We start from the raw sequence: 18,191 nt of genomic DNA, 5'->3' as shown, positions 1-18,191 counted from the left end.
CACCAGCTGCGCCTCTTCATCCTCATCAACCGGTGGACTCTTAAGGAGAACCAGGACCTGTACTCGACGCTAGTTCGTTGTACTCCACGGTGCATCCTCTGGCTCTGTTCGCTATTCTTGCCCTTGCTTATTATTCCACGCCTAATCTTGCCTTGTCTTTGCCCACCTATGATCCCGACCTCACCTGTCACGTTCTGGACTCTGACTCACCTTCTCACCTATCCCTTCGTCACACTTCTGGACATCAACCTGGGAACACGGTGTTCGTCGCCAAGTACCTCCAACCATCCTCGCTGCATCCTCACCTGGAACGCTGTCCTAAAATCATTAAATCTATTACTACTCACCTTCCTCGTCTGCCGAGTTTCCTTCCGGGTTCCAGCATCTGGGTCTGCCACCGTTTCGCTAGTCATGACAGTTCAAGACCCCTGCTTTAGAAGAAAATAGACCTCCATTCACACCCACAGATCCTGACTTCTTTAATGCTTGGAAAATATTTTATGACTCAAGCCAGCAAATGTCAATCAATAAAGGGACAAGTTGCCATAAAAGAGCGTTGGTATGTTTATTAAAATAAAAAAAAAAATAAAAAAACAGGATAAAAGATCTAAAACATAGTTTATACATTTTTAAAGTGAACGATGATTTGAGACATTTTAACCCTGGTGCTATCTTAGATGACCCCACCCTTACATTAGCGTGTTCTCCCTACCATGACAAAGGTGGATAAAGGTGGAAAGATTTCATGTAATCCATGGACACCAGTGAAGATCACAAATCATTGAAGAAAAAAGGTTCAGAGCACTGTCTAGTGGGTCTAGATGACCCAACTCCCAATGTTAACCTGCCTAGGATAGCACAAGGGTCACAGCTGTTTCTTATTGTCTGTAAATTCAACAACTGAAAACAAACTACTCTACTTAAATACTTCAAAGGTTCATACATATTCAATAAATTTGTTAATATGCATTAAGAGGAGAGAAGAGAAAAAGCTAATAAATAAATGAAGAAATAATCTTTTTGCCTGTAAAAGACTATGGATACATTTTAAATTCAAACAAACACAAACAATGTATTACTGCAAGTATTTATGTTTAGGGCTTTTCTTGATTATTACGGCCCTATTTGAGATGAAAAGATCTGCAGATTGTTGTGGAACCAATATACTTAAAGACCCACTCCAGTGAAAATCATGTTTTGTTTTGTTTCTTAACATGTTCTTGGGGCATTTCTCTTTGATGAAGGACAGATATAAAGAAATGTAAACGTAATTGTGTTTTTAAGTATTTCTTTATTTGAGTCAGGAGCAGGTGAAAAAATGCTGTTTGAAAAAGCCTGTAGCAGCGACATTAGTGCTACAGTCAGCAGGCCACAAGCTCCCTAATTTGCTCCATTCTGATGCATTCACTTGTGAGCGACTAGCTTACTATATGCCAACAGTCCTGCCCACAACTCTTAAGACAATTCTCTAATGAACTTACTGCTGCTCTGCAGGAACTGTCCTTGAAAACGACAGGCTTTTCTTAAAAAATCACCATGATCATAACTGAAAGACCGCTGGGGAACACTTTAAAAATTGATCAAAAGATGATCTTAGTGGGAATTAAAACTACATAAATCTTCTAACATCTTCAAGCTTTTACTATCAGAGTCAGAAAAGCTGTATTGGTACAAGAACAAATTGCCATCTAAGAATTGGATCAGTGTTGGGAGACAATTGGGGAATCCAAGCCAAAGAATCTGGTAACCCCTCTGAGCAGTACTGCAAAAGCAGGCTGAGGGCTAAAGGAGGTTAATTCTTGAATGGTTTTAAAGCCTCAATACCTTGAGCCTGTTCAAAAATCTCAATTACTAAAAACTTTTTACCTAAAAATTGCTTTTTGTAAGTCAATTGTCCAATATTGGTCTTCCCCCTTTTTTTTTTTAAAGGGGAACTTATTTATTATATGAGTTCACTCTCTTAAGCTCCTTTTTGTACTTTTAGTTGATAAATTGGTTCTGCTGACTTCATTAACAGAGATGTATTTCTTTAAAGCTGGGAAGCGTTTTACCAGCAGCTGTCTAAAGTAGTTCTGGAATTTCCTCCCAACAAAAGTGTAAAAGAAGGGACTGATGCAGAAGTAAAAATATGCCAGGTTGCGACTGACTACGATCCCATATTCAATTCTCTGTTTTTGAACACAATTGGTGGTTCCATCCTCCATCAGCTCCAAGATACTGAAAGGGGCCCAGGACATAAAAAACAGCAGCACAATAACAAGTATCAGTCGGACTGTCTTGAATTTGGAGACTATTTTGGACGACATAACAGTAATAGCAATTCGAAAGTAACAATACAGAATAACAATGACAGGAAAGATAAGGAACATAATTAGCTGAAGGTAAAACCAAGTTGTTCTCAGTTTCATCCCAATGGCTGAAGGAATGTTGCCGTAGTCCTGTTCACAGAGTGTAGTTCCCACTGAATTAACGGTGTTGTGGGTGATCATTGGTATGATGCAAGCCACAGCACTGACAATCCAGACCACAGCACAGGAGAAAAACGCATATTTTCTATTCCTTATGTGTGATGCATTCAAAGGATACACAACAGCAAGGTGTCTGTCAAAGGTCAGAAGAGTCAAAAAGAGGACAGAAGTGTAGAGACCCAGATAGTAGACACTTCCCATGATCTTGCACATTGCACTGCCAAAAATCCATTTTTTGAGCTTTAAATAAGCTGCTATGAAAGGAAGGCTGCTTATGAAAATGAGGGAGGAGATGACCAGGTTCAGCAGTAGGATGTTGGTCACCGTGGTTAGCCTCTCAAACCTGGATAAAAGACCGATATAGAAACGTTTAGTAAATGAAATGTCTAAATGGAAGTTAAAAGCAAACATTTTGACAGAGTTTGACAGGTCAGACCTAAAATGACACACAGAATTAGTTGGGAAACAAGCCCACTCTTTCTCACGTTCCTCTACCTGTCATCATCTAATCAAAGAACATGCCGCACACCTTTGCAGTCAGATACTTTTTTCACTTCAAGATAAAAGCAGTTTCTAGTCGTCCAGGGTTTCATTTATGCAAAGACTAGTTCCGTTGTTGACCTTTGAGTTGCCATGCCATGACTGTTATATAAAAACTGCCATTTTATGATCCTGAGCACACCCATCTTGACCTGCCTCGTCAAGTTCCTGACCACTGTCTACCCCTGACTTTGACATTCCTCACAAATCTACTACTTTGGGACCACAAGTGTTATGGTGCTTTTTCCTTTTGAACTACTTCTGGATTACAAATCCCTCTTTGCCTACTGGAAGCCATTTGGGCCCACTGGCACCAAACCCTCATCAACCGATGCCTGTCTACCAGCAGGCAGTCTGTTTGATTCTATCACCCCTTGATGGAGGTTCTGATTTATATTTAAGATATTTAAGATTCTGCATGGCAAAAAAAATGCAGCCAAAAGTGGAACTGCCAGATTGACAGGATTTTAATTTGCCTACCAGAACAACTTTCCTTAAAAGATAATTGGGTTTGACAATGTGCATTGGGGGTGGGGGGACACAAAAAAAAAATCAAAGAAGCCACGGACAAAAAAGTTTTTAAATATATTTAATATATTTCTTGATTTTGTGTTATACAGTTAAATAAATTTAAGTGCTGTTTTGTTTTGTTTTATAATTATTCTAGGAACTTAGAATCTTGTGAAACATTCTTTTCTAGACTTGAAAGTAAATCTTAAACGGTATAAAAAAACAACCAGAATGTAAATGAATTAGGGATAGATAGATGACTTTATTAATCCCACACTGGGGAAATTTCATTTATCTGGCAGCAAAAAAGACATTCAGAAATAATCTATATAATATAACATCAAAAAAGGACATCACAAATCACATTCATATTAAATAATTACAAAAAATAATATTAAAATTATTATGAAAATTTTTATCAATAATGAGATTCTTATTAAATAAATATTAAATAAATACAGCTGCAAAAATCTAAAAAACGAAACAACAATTTTTTTATTTATTTTTCAAAATACAGAAATAAGTAATGAAGTTCACACCAAAAGCAAACAATTGTTTGGGAACAAAAACAATTGAAAATTGAAAAACAACAACTACAAAAAAAGAAAATAAATAAATGAGTGAATGAAAAAAGGATGTTAGCACCTCTTCTGTCACGCACCAGAAAAAATTGAAGTTTTTGCTCTTGTGTCTTTAATAACATGTTGTAGGTTTTTTCAGAAAAAAGTCAGCACACTTTTGTGTGTACGTGTGACATACCAGTGTGTATCTCTGCTGAACCTAAATATGCTGCCATTTTCAGGTGAACTCTTAATCCAACTTTTAGGGAAACTTTTTTATTTCAAAGACATTGCTCTTGTGATTTTCAAACAATTTTATGTTATTAAACATTGAGATTATCACTGCTCAATCACTCAATCTTACAATTAATATGCAACTACTCTACACAGTTACAATAAAAAATGCTTTGTAGCATGAATTTATTGGCACACTCACCGATGGATGATGACCAGGACCAAGCTGTTTCCTACTAAACTGAAGATGAACATGAGGTAGTAGAGGACAGACAGCTGAGCTCCCAGATCATTTGAAGACTGTGAGCTACATGGTTGGTTTGAGCCTTCCGGTGAATCCGTATAATCGTAGTTGTTATAATTTATCGTGTCATTTTCTGAAATATATCTGTCACAAAAAAATGCATGCATTGTGTTAACAGTGCAAAATTGTTGCAAGAAAGCACACCTTTTTTTAAGGAAAACCTACAAAAAAGTGCAGCTTTCAGGGATTATGTACTTACGAGTCGGCCATCACCAACAGAAAAGTTTCCTCTTGATACTTCTGCCTGCTGTTGAGTCTGAAAGTTGGTCACAGTCTGACAAAGAGATTACAAGTCACTCCCGTATAAGTCCCTACTGTAGAGGAACTTCTGCAAACAGAACAGTCATGTGTGTGAGTTGTGTGTGGGGGGGTGAGGAGTAAGGGTGTCAGTGTAACTCGCTGTGGGTTGTTCTGCCTTACCCACATTGTCAGAAATATGTCTAGGGTGATGATGTCAAGTATTAACAGCACTAAAGCATCTAACTGCTTCTGCTTGGTCTAGCAAAGGACCTTGGATCCCTAACTGGACAGACCAGCATCAACGGTTATGTAAAACTAGCTCAAGACCTATTCTGGCCTAAGATTTTCAAACTAAATTAGCATTTTTTATTGTGATGATTATATGACTGTATCATTTACAGTAAATGCTTTTACACAGATTTATAAGCTCCTTTAATCTTATATCTCTTTTCTTGCTGTACTAGTGTATCAACATTAGATGTTCTGTTAGTGAAAAACTTTCTTTTACAAGGAAAACAAAAGATAAACACAAATATATAACCTTACTATATTTTTGCCCCTTCTATCCAGGCATCCTCAAGTAAGTACCGGTAGTAACATGCAACTTTCTGACTCCAAACTAACTTCTCTGAAAACTGAAGATCCACCATGCTATCGGGTTCCATAGGATTGGTATGAAAGAGTTTAAGACAGCTTTGAGACTTAAAGAATTCTTACTATATAGCGCATTAAGTCTGGTACAAATAGACAGAATGAGGTAAGATAACTGATCATATGTGTGAAGTAGACAGGTTCCACCAGCTGCTGCGAAGCCTGAGATGCTAATGCGTAGAAGCAATGCGTTGATGGGAAGAAGGTGCATTGTAGTTTCATCTTGTCAATGTCCGATGAATGAAGTGTTTCAACAGATTGAACCTTGGTTTACCACAGCCTTGTGGCATACATTTTATTGGACAGAACAATAAATTAAGGTTTGTTTCTCCAGACAAAGAACGGTTTCTAAGCATTACAAATTGACTACTGTGAAGTCATGCATATCAGCACAAAGCAGCTTTTTTCTGCTTCAGAATCCGGTGGAGTTACGTCAATTGCATTCACAGTTTAAGAGTTACAATAATCAATAGAATGTCAACACTGAAACTAACAAATCCATCGTTAAAGGGTTGAACATTCTTCATTTTTCACACCTTTTAAAAAGTTTTCCTCAATTAAGCAAGAGTTCTGACTTGATCTAAGATTGTTGGTTGAATTTGAGTTCATTTTTCAGTCTTCTTCAGACCTCAACATGCATGTAAAAGTAACACAATAGGCTAAGACCCTGTGAATTGTGCAGAATTGAACTGTGTGATGTTAAAGGAACTAACTGGACTACACAGGAGGTTTGCGAGCAGGAAGTTTTGATAACAAAACTTCCTGTTCATGGATTTTAAGAGTTTCTTTTTTTCAGTTTTTCATGTTAAAATTCATAAAGTACAATAAAAATTGGATATTTTGTGTTAAAACTGTCTTTATTATTAATCAACACTGTTATGACTTTAAATAACTTGAAACCAAATGCAGAATAAGCTTTTTTTAATTTCTGAATGTCAAAATAGTTTAGATCTCATCCAGTTCATTGCCTTGTTTAATTTGATGATTCAAACAGAGCAGTAAACAAAAATTTGTAGTTAGTGACACTTGCCTCTGGCTGGAGGCTACCTGGATAAAACACTGAGACAGGATGGATTACTTAGTAGTCATCCCCACCGCCTTACTGTGGTGCACTTGAGGAAGACCCATGGCTCCAAATGCTCCGCTGGAGCTGCTCATTTGTCACAGGTCAATGGCTAAGCGGAGCAGCTAGAGGCGTGAGTCTGAGGGATGGAACGGGAATCCTTTCGGGAGAAAAGGTTCTTCAAAAAAAGTTAGCATTGTTAAAAAAAAGAACATAAATGCCTAAAATTGTCATTTGTCACCTAATATATATATATATATATATATATATATATATATATATATATATATATATATACACATACACACACACACACACACACACATTTCTTTTTCTGGGTGTTTTCTAATTTTTTTAACAGGACAAATTTGCAATAAAACAATTAAGAAAATATTTTAAAACATTCCTCTGTGCTTTTATTATCCAATAATATCCAATATATGCAGGGGTGGGATTATATAAGTTCCTCCCACTCCCTTTCTACCATTCTATAAAACTTATTGTGACCAGTTTAATAGTTAATAATTTCATCGTGTCTATATAAAGCAAAAATATTTCATTCAGAATTGAATTTATTACTGAGTAGATGTGTGAGTTTTCCAATCATTTTTTAGGGCTAATTATCCTATGTTTGATCTTTGTGTGGATATAAACCTCTGTTGGTCGACTTGTTTATACATTATTCTTGCTTTGATTGCTTGAAGTAGATCATTTCCATTTTCAAGTATGTTTTTCAAAGTTATGATTTATTTCACCAAATTATGAATTTGTTTGTTTTTGCAAAACAATGATGGTTTTTATCTTTTTTTCTTCATTCACGTATTCACATTTAACAAATACCAAAAAGAAAAGGAGGGATGTAACAGACAATATTGGGCTGACCCAGAAATAAAGAGCAAAATGAAAAAAGGAAGGACGTAAACAGGCTAAACTGCAAACTGTTACTGAAATTTATAACTGTGCTTTTTTAACCCTTGTGCCGTCCTAGGCACTTTAACATTGGGAGTTGGGTCATCTAGACCCACTAGACCAGTGTTTTTCAACCAGTGTGCCACGGCACACTATAGTGTGCAGTGGGAGATGGCCAAGTGTGCCGTGGGAAACTGCCCTCATTAACTGATCTAAAAACATTTCCCATCTCCAGGATTTTAGCTCTCTGTTCATCCAAACAGGCCCTGATAAAACACTGAGGAGTTAGGAATATAAAAGATCGTAAAATACTTTTTCTTTGCGTTTATTTTATTTTATTAAAGACATTTTGATATGAATGACGGTACAGTACCTTGATTCAGCTGCACCTTCGGCTGTATTTTGGAAAAGTCCCGTCCCTTTAACTGTCTCCACCAATCATTCTTGGGGGGGTTAATCACATGTCATCGGTCTGACCAATCAGAAGTGCTTAAAGTCTTCACTGCCTTGTCCCGATTTAGCTCGTAAAGTCGCTCAGTTCTAACAAAAATACCAGCTAAAGCTCGTCTTTAGCGGTGTAGCTTTGCACAGAATCCGGTATCAGACCGTGGAACAAGTGAACAAAACAATGAAGCTCCGAAAACCGATCTTCGGCCGTTTTATGCACTACATTTCCCATGATGCATTGGGTTGTGAGAGTGACAGCGCAAAAGGAGATCTGGTGTTAAACGTCTTGAAACCAACGAACACACATCAAACTGTTTTTAAATCTTCTAACTTAACTTTTATTGCATCTTTTAGAAAAAAACAGCTGCAGTTTCCAGCTTTTTCTGTAACAATTATCTCAAAAATGCATGTGAGATTGTGCAGGGACTGTAGATCAATACAGACTATGAGTTTCTCCTTTTTTTTAAATTTTTGGATGCTGGTGTGCCGCGGGATTTTTTTTAAGGTTAAAGTGTGCCGTGGCTCAGAAAAGGTTGAAAAACACTGATCTAGACCCACTAGACAGTGCTCTGAACCTTTTTTCTTCAATGATTTGTGATCTTCACTGGTGTCCATGGATTACATGAAATCTTTCCACCTTTATCCACCTTTGTCATGGTAGGGAGAACACCTCAATGTAAGGGTGGGGTCATAGGATAGCACAAGGGTTAAAAAAAATAAATAAATAACGCACCCCCCCCCCCCCCCCCCCCTCGGGGGGTATTCCAGGAAGCAGGTTATGCTAGCTCCCACGGTAAGTTTGAGGCTAAGGAAGTTGATAACCTCAGCATTCGGTTCCAGAAATGGAGGTATATTTCAGGGTAGGTCAAGTTGCCATGGCAACTCATACTCTGAACATAACTTGGTCCAGAGCAGGTTTAGTTGAAGGTTAGTTTGTTTTCAGAGAGGTAAAGCAGCATGGCGTGTCCATTTGAAGATGATTTAGTGCAGGGGTCGGGAACCTTTTTGGCCAAGAGAGCCATAAACGCCACATATTTTGAAATGTAATTTCGAAAGAGCCATACAATAATGTAGTGTCCCTTTCCCACACTGAGGCACGGAGACTTAACCTCTTTTAAGGTTCTTTATTCCGATTACTGCAGACCGCGACAAACGCCGAACAATTAATTCAGCAACTCCTGAATCTCTCCCGCCGAGACGAGACGAGAGCGCGTCTCCCAACTTTATATTCCCCTGCTCCCGCTGCAGCCCTCCCATTTCCCTTATTCGGCCCATAGCTGAACCCCATTGGTCCAAACTACCTAACAACAGGCTGAGCGACAGAACTGAGAGCCAATCAGCTCTCTGCTTGATGCGGTCAATGAACTCCAGAACTTTTAACGCGGCCCAACAGCCATCCAACTCAGTCCGCGACAATATGTTTAAAACTAAAATACAAGTGAATGTGTGCATTTGATGTAATTTCAACCTTTTTAAAGTACAATAAGTCTGTGGATTCTTTTTAATACCATTGTTATGCTGTTTCTAATAAATGATGAGTATTTCTCGTGGTAGTTTTGCTGATGGTCTAGTCTGGTTTACGTGGTGAGTTTCTGCTTCATGCAGGCGTTGAGACTTTAAACGTGATCTTAGGTTGGTATGAATGTTTTGTAGATGTGATACAGACTGCTCACATGCGGACCTGGAGCCAAACACACACTCACACGCTGCAGTGAGTGACGGGCAGCGGGTTTTACGTTTTTACAATCCCTGCGCGATTCACCTGCTGCCTGTCCCCACAACACCTCAGCCCCACCCTCTGCTTTCTCCCTCACACATCCCGTCCCCGCAACTGCGCGCTCTTTCTCAGAGACGGGAGCGCGCAGTTTTAGGCACGGCAATTCACAGGTTTCCGGGTGGTACAAACTCTGTGAATTAATAGACAATTTTAAACTTATACTAGTGCTGGCGCAGATTTGTCTCTCTAAGCACCGCTACTACTGCGCGCCTCTGCCATCGCATCGCGCACGAGAAGGACTGGTCTAATGAAGAAAAAAAATTTGAATTAAAGATTTGTCTGCGAGCCACATGTGACCATCAAAAGAGCCATATATGGCTCGCGAGCCTTAGGTTCCCGACCCCTGATTTAGTGGATGAAGAAGCTCAGATAAAACTTTTTCCACTGTGAGAGGGTGATAAGATCACGTATGGATGTTGGAAAGATAAACTTTTTACTTTGATCTAACTTAATTATTTGCTTCAGTTAAGATAAATCGTTATTTTGTTGAGTCACCTTAAAAATAACCCAGTTTTCAGACAATTATTTTCCTATCATTCAAATTAATTCAATTGAGTAAATGTAACTTTGGTGCTGCTGTTAGATCGCCACTGCAAGGGATTCTGGGATATCATTCCATTTGCCTGTCTGGATGGATTTGGGTTTAAGTGTGGATTTTTGACAAAATGTGTTTAGTTGTTTAGCTGTTTTACTGTGTTTTGCCGAGTTATTTTGTCCTACTATGCTTACGTCTCTGCACCATGAGTGAGCGTGAAGGAGAGGATGATGAGTTTATATTGCACACCTACCATTCAGTAATTCAATGACAGAAAATTCTTTAATGAATTTTTGCAATCCGTGCATTTTTTCTCGTCCTTTTTATTGTTATAAAAATGAGCATATCTACCGGCTCAAACTTAGACATATGAGGGATCAAGAAATATAAGTAATTAAGATGATAAAAAGATTAATGGACTAATGTGATATTTAGTTAGATAAATACGTAAATTTGAGTTGTAAATGGAAAACAAGATCAGAAACTCGTGCGTTTACTTTGTCGGTTGTTTTTCTCCAAGCAGAAACTCTTTATTTATGATGCAGCCGTGTTACTTTTTTGTTGGACGTATAATATTTATAAGCCGTCATTAAAATCTCAGACTCCGTCTCACTTCCGTCTCAAGTGTCGAGCTTTTTTTTCTCTCCACGCGTTTCCATGGTGACTCCAGAAATCGACGATCTATTGAGAATGTCTTTATGTACCTGCTGTGCACGTGCGTTAACCAAGGGGTAACAAGTCGAGCAGAATAACGCCAACTCACATCCGGTCTTTTGGAACCGACATACCCAGAGTAAGCAAGTTCAGGCGGATTTCAGCCAGAGTTCAGGGTTAAAGTCAGGGTAGTTTAAACACGCTTCCTGGAATACCCCCCTGGTCTGGTCCCTGACAAGTAGACACTGGTCAAACAACAAAAAAGAAACAGACCGTTATTCACCTTTTGTTGTTGTACAGACCAACTTATCCAAGAGAATTTTTAAAATGAACAAAACTCTGTATGCGCAGGCTTGATGAAGGACCCAAAATGCAGAGATGGGAGGCATACGGTTCCAGGGCAAGGAGTTTATTATCTAACCAGAATGCGCTGCAGAGCAGGGAAACAAAAAAAAACTGACTGTCGGCTAATCAGGTAAAACAGGCAAAAAAATTAAATAAGAAGTGCAGAAGACGGTCAGAAAAAAGACAGTATGGACCAGCACAGAGGAAGGCAGAGAGAAGACATATATACAAAAATGACTGACGAGAGACAGGTGAAAACGATCTAGAGAGATTGGGACCAGGGAAGTAAAACTCAAAACCATGACATACAGGAAACCTCCAAAATAAAACAAGAAGCAAAACTCAAATCTACTGGGAAAAAAAAACAAACCATGACTCAGACTGCTTTTTGTGATTTTATGTAAGCGTCAATTTCTAAAATGACAAAGAAAAACACTTTGTCCTGCCTCTAGTGAACCAATAAATACCCTACAGGATCATTGATGACATAAAAATGGAACATTTTCGTCATGCAGATGAGACAAGGTGTCAGAAATGCACGCATCGCATATGATAGCCTGCAAGAGAAAGAAGTTAGGTTCTTTTTTTTTGTGATCTAATACCCCTCTCATGTGCTAAGGTGGAAAGGATTTGGTAATCCTCTGCGCTGTCTTGTGGGGTCCACATGTCCCCACCCTTATGTCGAAGCAGTATCACTCTAATGGCAAAAGCTGAAAGGATTTTACGTCTGCGAGGGACGCCAGTGAAATCCCAGACAGGTAAATAAATAAATAAAATAGTTCAGCACACTGTCCTATGGGGTCCATAAGACCCCAGCCTTACGTTGAGGCGTTCTCCCTCCAATGGCATAGACGGATAGGATTTTACTTCTGCGAGGAACGCCCCTTTATGGGTCTGGCCTTGTCGTGGCAAGGGGGGTTGTGTGAACCGATGACCCAGGGAGCGATATCGTCTGGAGCTTGCTCCTGGCAGGGTCACCCTTGGTGGGCCGGTCACCTGGCGAGGTTCCAGCCAAAAATAGACCCACAGCTTGTCGGAACGCTTTAAAGTGCCACTATCCGACTATCCTGCGGAGGGCCAACAACCAACCCAGGAGAAACTTCCTTGTTACGAAACCGACCAGAAAACAAACTCGGACTGCCCAATATGGTGACAGACCTCAGCCTGCCCCTGACCAAAGAGTACTGCTTGACCTTCTTCAAACAACCCGTATTGCCACCTGGAATATCCAGACACTTCTTCGCTCTGGAGCCGCTACATTGCTATCCCACAAGCTCCGTCGCTATAACATCACTCTAGCAGGACTCTGTGAAGTACGATGGTCAGGTACCGGAGAATTAACTGCTGGAGACCATTGCTATATCTGGAGTGGCCCTGCAAAACCGACAGGCCTTTATGGTGTGGCACTTGCCATCCCAAAGGACATCAGGAAATCCTTACTGAACTGGACACCCCTAAGCGACAGAATACTATCCGCCTGCTTCCTACATAAACATGGCAAGATGACAATAATAGTTGCCTATGCCCCCACAAATGTTGCAGATGAAGACATAAAACATGCATTCTTCGACCAACTTCACCAGGCTATTACCCAAATTCCAGCACACGACATTCCCATCATCCTTACTGATGCCAATGCTACTGTATCCTACAACGACCGGTCCACCGGCTCTCCAGTCGGCACAACATTTGCTGACACATTCACAAACAACAACGGTGACCGCCTCCTCTTACTCTGCCACCAAAACAACCTCTGTATTGCTGATACCTGGTTCCCCCGGAAACATATCCATCACTGGACCTGGTACAGCCCAGATGGCAGAACTCGGAGGGCACTGGATCACATCCTTATATCCCGACGTTGGAAATCCCTGATCACCAACTGCCGTGTGTATAGAGGAGCAGAGCTTGGCAACACAGACCATCGCCTGCTGGTAGCCCACATCAAACTAAAGCTACAAGCCAATCAACTCCAGAATACTCAGCCCCGTCTGAACTCTTTCCTACTCAGCAATCCTATCATTGCCACAGATTTCAACGCCTCCATTCGCCAAAAATCAAACTCTCTCGCTGCTAACAAGGTGACAGACTGGAGGACATTCAAGGAAACTGTCATCCAGGTGGCTCACACTGTCCTCAGATGCTCCCAACCCCCCCCAAGAAAGTCTTGGATATCAGAGAGGACTTTTAAGATCATTGATCAGCGACGAGACGCCCGGCTCCGTGGTAACTTGAAAGAGTACCGCCGACTGAACCATCAGCGAAACGCGGCCATAGCTGAGGACAGAGAGAAGTTTTGGCAAGCTGAAGCCCAGCGCCTCGAATCCGCATCTCAAAACAACAACATAAACAGCATCTTCAATCTGCTGCGTCAAGCCCGCTGTGGCCCACGCATAAAGACAGCCCTGGTGAAAGACGCCGATGGCAAACTTATCACAAATGAAGAAAACTGCCTTAAGCGCTGGAAAGACCACTTTAGCCACCTCCTGCAGCACAGCAATGTCCCAATTAACACCACCAGCCCGGAGGCTGCAAACAGTGCTGTCCTCAGTGCTGTCTGTAGAAACAGATTTAATTACATCCCAAGAAGTCAGAACCGCTCTAAAACATCTTAAGAACGGGAAAGCTCCTGGTATTTGTGCCATAACCGCTGAGATGCTAAAATCAGGTGGAGACTGCATGATCGAGTGGCTAACCAACATCTTTAATGAGGTGTGGGAGTCAGGAAAGCTTCCAAGGGACTGGACTAGAGGGGTTATCCTGCCCCTCTGGAAAGGCAAAGGTGATAAGCTGACCTGCAACAACCACAGAGGCATAACACTTCTCTCCATTCCTGGCAAGCTCTTCACCAGGATCTTGCTCAACCGTGCTCTCCCAGCCATCAGAAGCAGCCGACGCCCCGAACAGGCTGGCTTTATGCCCAACCGCTCCACAACAGATCACATCTCTGCCGACCGTCTACTCATAGAGAAGACCTATGAATTCCGTAAAAATCGCCATCTCTATATGGTGTTCATAGATCTAAAGGCTGCATTTGACACCGTCTGCCATACCTCACTGTGGAATATCCTAAAGACCCTTGGAGTACCATCCAAGATTGCCTCTCTGTTTGGTCTGCTCTACAGCAATGCAGAAAGCTGTGTCCGCGTAAATGGCAAAGACTCAGATTGGTTTCCCATCTCCAGTGGTGTTCGCCAGGGATGTGTGGCAGCTCCCGATCTTTTTAACTGCATCATAGATCAGCTGATGTCCCGGGTCTGTGAGCAAGTCCCTAAAGTGTCTCTTGGCAATTACCATTTGACTGACCTGGAGTATGCCGACGACACCATCCTGTTCAGCACATCCCTCAGCCAGCTAAAACTTGCTCTGAGCATCTACAGCAGAGAGGCAAAAAAGTATGGTCTCATGGTGAACTGGACAAAAACCAAATTCATGCACGTTGGTGACGGCCCAGACCCACCCCCTCTCCAGCTCGGCAACAATGTCATCGAGCCTGTGAAGAGCTTTACATACCTGGGATCCATAGTGACGGCTAACGGTGACCTAAAACCAGAGATCACCCGCAGAAGGGCACTGGCAGCATCAGCCCTGCAGTCTCTCAAAAAACCATTGTGGCGTCATCAAAACATCTCGCGCAAGACAAAGCTCCGGATCTACAACCTAGCTGTACTTCCCATTCTGCTTTATGGTTCTGAGACATGGCCCTTAAATAAGAGCTTAGCCGCAAGAATAGATGGCTTCGACAGCCGGGCTCTCAGGACCATTGAGAACATCAAGTGGCCCCAACATGTCTCTAACAAAGCCTTAAGAGCTCAAACTTGCCAGCCCCAAGCCTCTTGCCTTGTTGCGCAACGCCGCATCAGATGGTTCGGCCATGTTCTCCGTTTTCCCTCTTACCATCCGACGCGGGCCATCTTTGAGTTTAACCCAGGGGCTGCGGGCTGGAAACGACCTCGAGGCAAACCCCGTGCTCGGTGGACAGATGTTATTGCAGGGGATGTTAAACCTTATGGGGTTGCTATGAAGGATACTGAGCTTCTGGCACAAGACCGGAAAGCTTGGAAGACCCTTGTTTTGTCGGCTCTACGCACTGGGAAGGGGCATCGCCCCCCCCCCCCCCCCCCCCCCCGCAAGAGCCTTGATTGATTGATTGAGGAATGCCAGTTAAGATTCAGACCTAAAAAAAGGAAAATGTTCAGCCCTGCCAAAAAAAAAAAAAGTTACACGTACTGTATTGTGGGGTCCTTATGACCCCACCCTTACGTTGAAGCGTTATCCCTCCAATGGCAAAGGTGGAGAGGATTTTACGTCTGCTTGGGACGCCAGAGTCAATTAAAAATAAAATAAAATAAAATAGTTCACTGCGCTGTGTTCTGGGGCCCACAAGTGTATTGTGCTCAGATGAACCCCCACCACCACCACTCTACCGTTACCCTGCTTTGGTAAAGAATGATTCAAACAGACCTCGGACCACTGGAAAGTTACGTAAGAAAAAAACAGTACAGATGAAAATAAAAATATGAAACACACGGCAAGTATATCTGGGTCATCTGGGCACAGTGCGCTGAAAGAGGGGGGTCATGTAGACCCCACAAAACAGCCCAGAGAACTATTTTATTCTAGTCTAATTGTCACAGGCAGATGTAAAATCCAGTCCACCTTTGCCATTGGAGAGACAGTTCGGCGTAAGGGTAGGGTCATACGGACCCCACGAGACATTGTCTGAATCTTCACTGGCGTCTCTGGCAGTCATAAAATCCTGTACGCCTTTGCTATTGGAGCAATAACCCCTCGATGTATGTGTGGGGTCATATGGACCCCACAGGACAATCCTTTCCACCTGAGCGGGTGGGAGGGTTAAAAACCGTTCTACAAAAAGTTTAACCTTTTTTTCTCAAATCAGTCACAATTACTGCTTACAGCAAAATAAAGACAGAACGTAATTTTTTAAGGGGTAACTTTGGTGATATAATGCTGTCAAAAATGTTAGTATTACAACACTCCTTGTGGACCGCCACTTTTATGGGGCGTCCTCCTCCTGGGCAGAGGTGCCTTGCTCTCTCCTAGACCAACCATGGGCTGGGTGGGTGGCTGTTTGGAGCGTGGGGCGGGTCTCCCTGGGGGGCCCTGCCTCGTGCCTGGGGTTGGGGGATGCTCAGAACTCCCGGGTGATGGTGGGGTGGTCATCTGAGGCTGAGGGTGCTGTCCTGAGGGCAATGCCCGTTAAAGGGTCGGCCCCTCAACCCTTTAACGGGTATTGAGTGGGGCCAACGGGGGGCCCCTCTCAGCATGGCGGGGGGGCTACTCTATCTGCTGCCGTGCGGTGTTGGGGGGGTCCTGGCTGCTGCTACAGCGGGGACATTGGTGTGGGAATGACTGGACACTCTCCCTCGTTCTTTTTACATTCCATCATTAACCTTAGAAGATCATAAACACTCACTCGAGCAAAGAAGGACCGAATTTTCACGACCATAGGGCGCACCTTCTTCTCGAGAAGAACGGGACCAGTGGCTTACCGGGATGTCTCTCTTCCATGTGCTGGAACAGAGACAACACTACAGCTGATGTTTCTCCACAGTTTATCATGTCTTACAAACATAAAGGAGTAAAAACAAATGACATACACCTGACTTCTTTTTCACAGAATGTGATTATTTTCTTTGGAAACTGAGAAATCACACTTGCAAACAGGACCAGTTACTTTGTCTACTTCATTATAAAAATATTTTACATAGCTTTCTACATTATTCCAACTGTTACTTTTCATTCTGTTTAATCTGGACTAATTTTGTTTTACTTACTTTGATGGTAAGAACCCGTGTGAACATCTGAAGCAACACATATTGGAATTAAGAAGTGAGAAAACAATCAGATAGAAGGCTTTTTTCACAGAAGAACTCTCTTTCGAAACTAAATTTAAGGGGACTAAAAATGTTTTCCAGGAAACACTGTTGCTCAACATGTAAATGTTACACAAGTCCTGCTGTGTGAATCAAAACTATCTAGAAGGCTCATGAACATGACGCCTTGAAATTTGTCATCATAGAAAGGGAGTGTGAAAGAAACACGCTCTTAAAAGAGCCACTCCAATGAAAATTGTGTTTTTGGATTTTTTAACATGATCTTGTAATTTCCTCACGATGGAGACCATATATAAAAGACTTTCAAATTGTATTTCTTTCATCAAATCGGGTTGGAGCAGAAAAAGCTACCGTTTGTGATGCAACAAACTGAAATCGGCAAGTTCAAGTCTCTGATCTCTGCTCTAATTCTGATGCATCCACTTGCAGACAAAGAGATACATGTAAGTTTTTGTTTTCCTTGCCTGAGCTGGAATCTTACTCAAAGCTGGATAACTCCAATATTGCTTGTGCTATCTTTTTGCTATGCTAATGTTAGCCTGGGGTTGTGATGGGCTGTAAGGAGAGAGTGTAAACAAAGGAATGGTGGGATATCAGTGTAGCCTACTTCCACGGCAACACGCCCACAACTCAGAGGTGAATTTCTGATGAGCTCCTGCTGCTCTGCAGAAACTGTCTTTAAAAACAACACAGGCTTTCTGTTTAAAAACTGCATAATAATAATTAAAAGACCACGGGGAATGATTACAATAGATAAAATATAGTTGGAGTGGGACTTTAAGCATAAAATGACGATTGCATTTTCTGCAATATAAGGCTCATTTAAATATAGAATTAATTTTGGTTGTGCTTACTGATTTCAAAGTGATATTGAGAGATCCATGCCACCTGGTCAAAATTTCAGTCAGGTTTTTTTTTTATAAGTTCCAAACAAGATTTGGTGTTATTGTGAACACGCCAATGAGTTATATGGGCTAGAGTTGCTACGCTAGTTTGTAGCTCGTACACAAAGTTGGAAGTCATATTGGATAGGTCGACATGCCAGATGTAAAACACACGGATGTTAGTTTCCACGAGTAAATGAATAATATTT

The 18,191-nt window shown here is 41.5% G+C and overlaps 1 protein-coding gene across 2 annotated transcripts; it reads right to left on the bottom strand.

The window, feature by feature from the left end:
- Positions 1-309: 309 nt before the first annotated feature.
- LOC144988244 (C-C chemokine receptor type 3-like) lies at positions 310-6,734 on the bottom strand. Of its 2 annotated transcripts, XM_078938416.1 has the most exons (3): positions 4,816-6,734; positions 4,515-4,700; positions 310-2,811 (listed from the first exon to the last, which is right to left on the bottom strand). In XM_078938416.1, exons 1-3 carry the CDS (start codon positions 4,824-4,826, stop codon positions 1,953-1,955), a joined length of 1,056 nt encoding a protein of 351 aa, XP_078794542.1. In that variant the 5' UTR covers positions 4,827-6,734; the 3' UTR covers positions 310-1,952. The 2 variants fall into 2 exon arrangements, with proteins under 2 accessions (XP_078794542.1, XP_078794541.1); XM_078938415.1 differs by having other exon boundaries at positions 4,515-6,734.
- Between the last annotated feature and the right edge of the window lie 11,457 nt (positions 6,735-18,191).

Source organism: Oryzias latipes, chromosome 20, assembly GCF_053564925.1.
Source record: "Oryzias latipes strain Hd-rR chromosome 20, Olatipes_Hd-rR_3.1".
NCBI classification, from domain to species: Eukaryota; Metazoa; Chordata; class Actinopteri; order Beloniformes; family Adrianichthyidae; genus Oryzias; species Oryzias latipes.
This window is presented reverse-complemented; position numbering and strand designations above follow the sequence as displayed.

Coding starts and splice junctions, on each gene's coding strand:
- LOC144988244 (XM_078938415.1), bottom strand. CDS start 4,723: ATGCATGCATTTTTTTGTGACAGATATATTTCAGAAAATGACACGATA. Junction 2,812..4,514: donor GTCCTGGTCATCATCCATCG/GTGAGTGTGCCA, acceptor TCTTTTATCCAG/GTTTGAGAGGCTAACCACGG.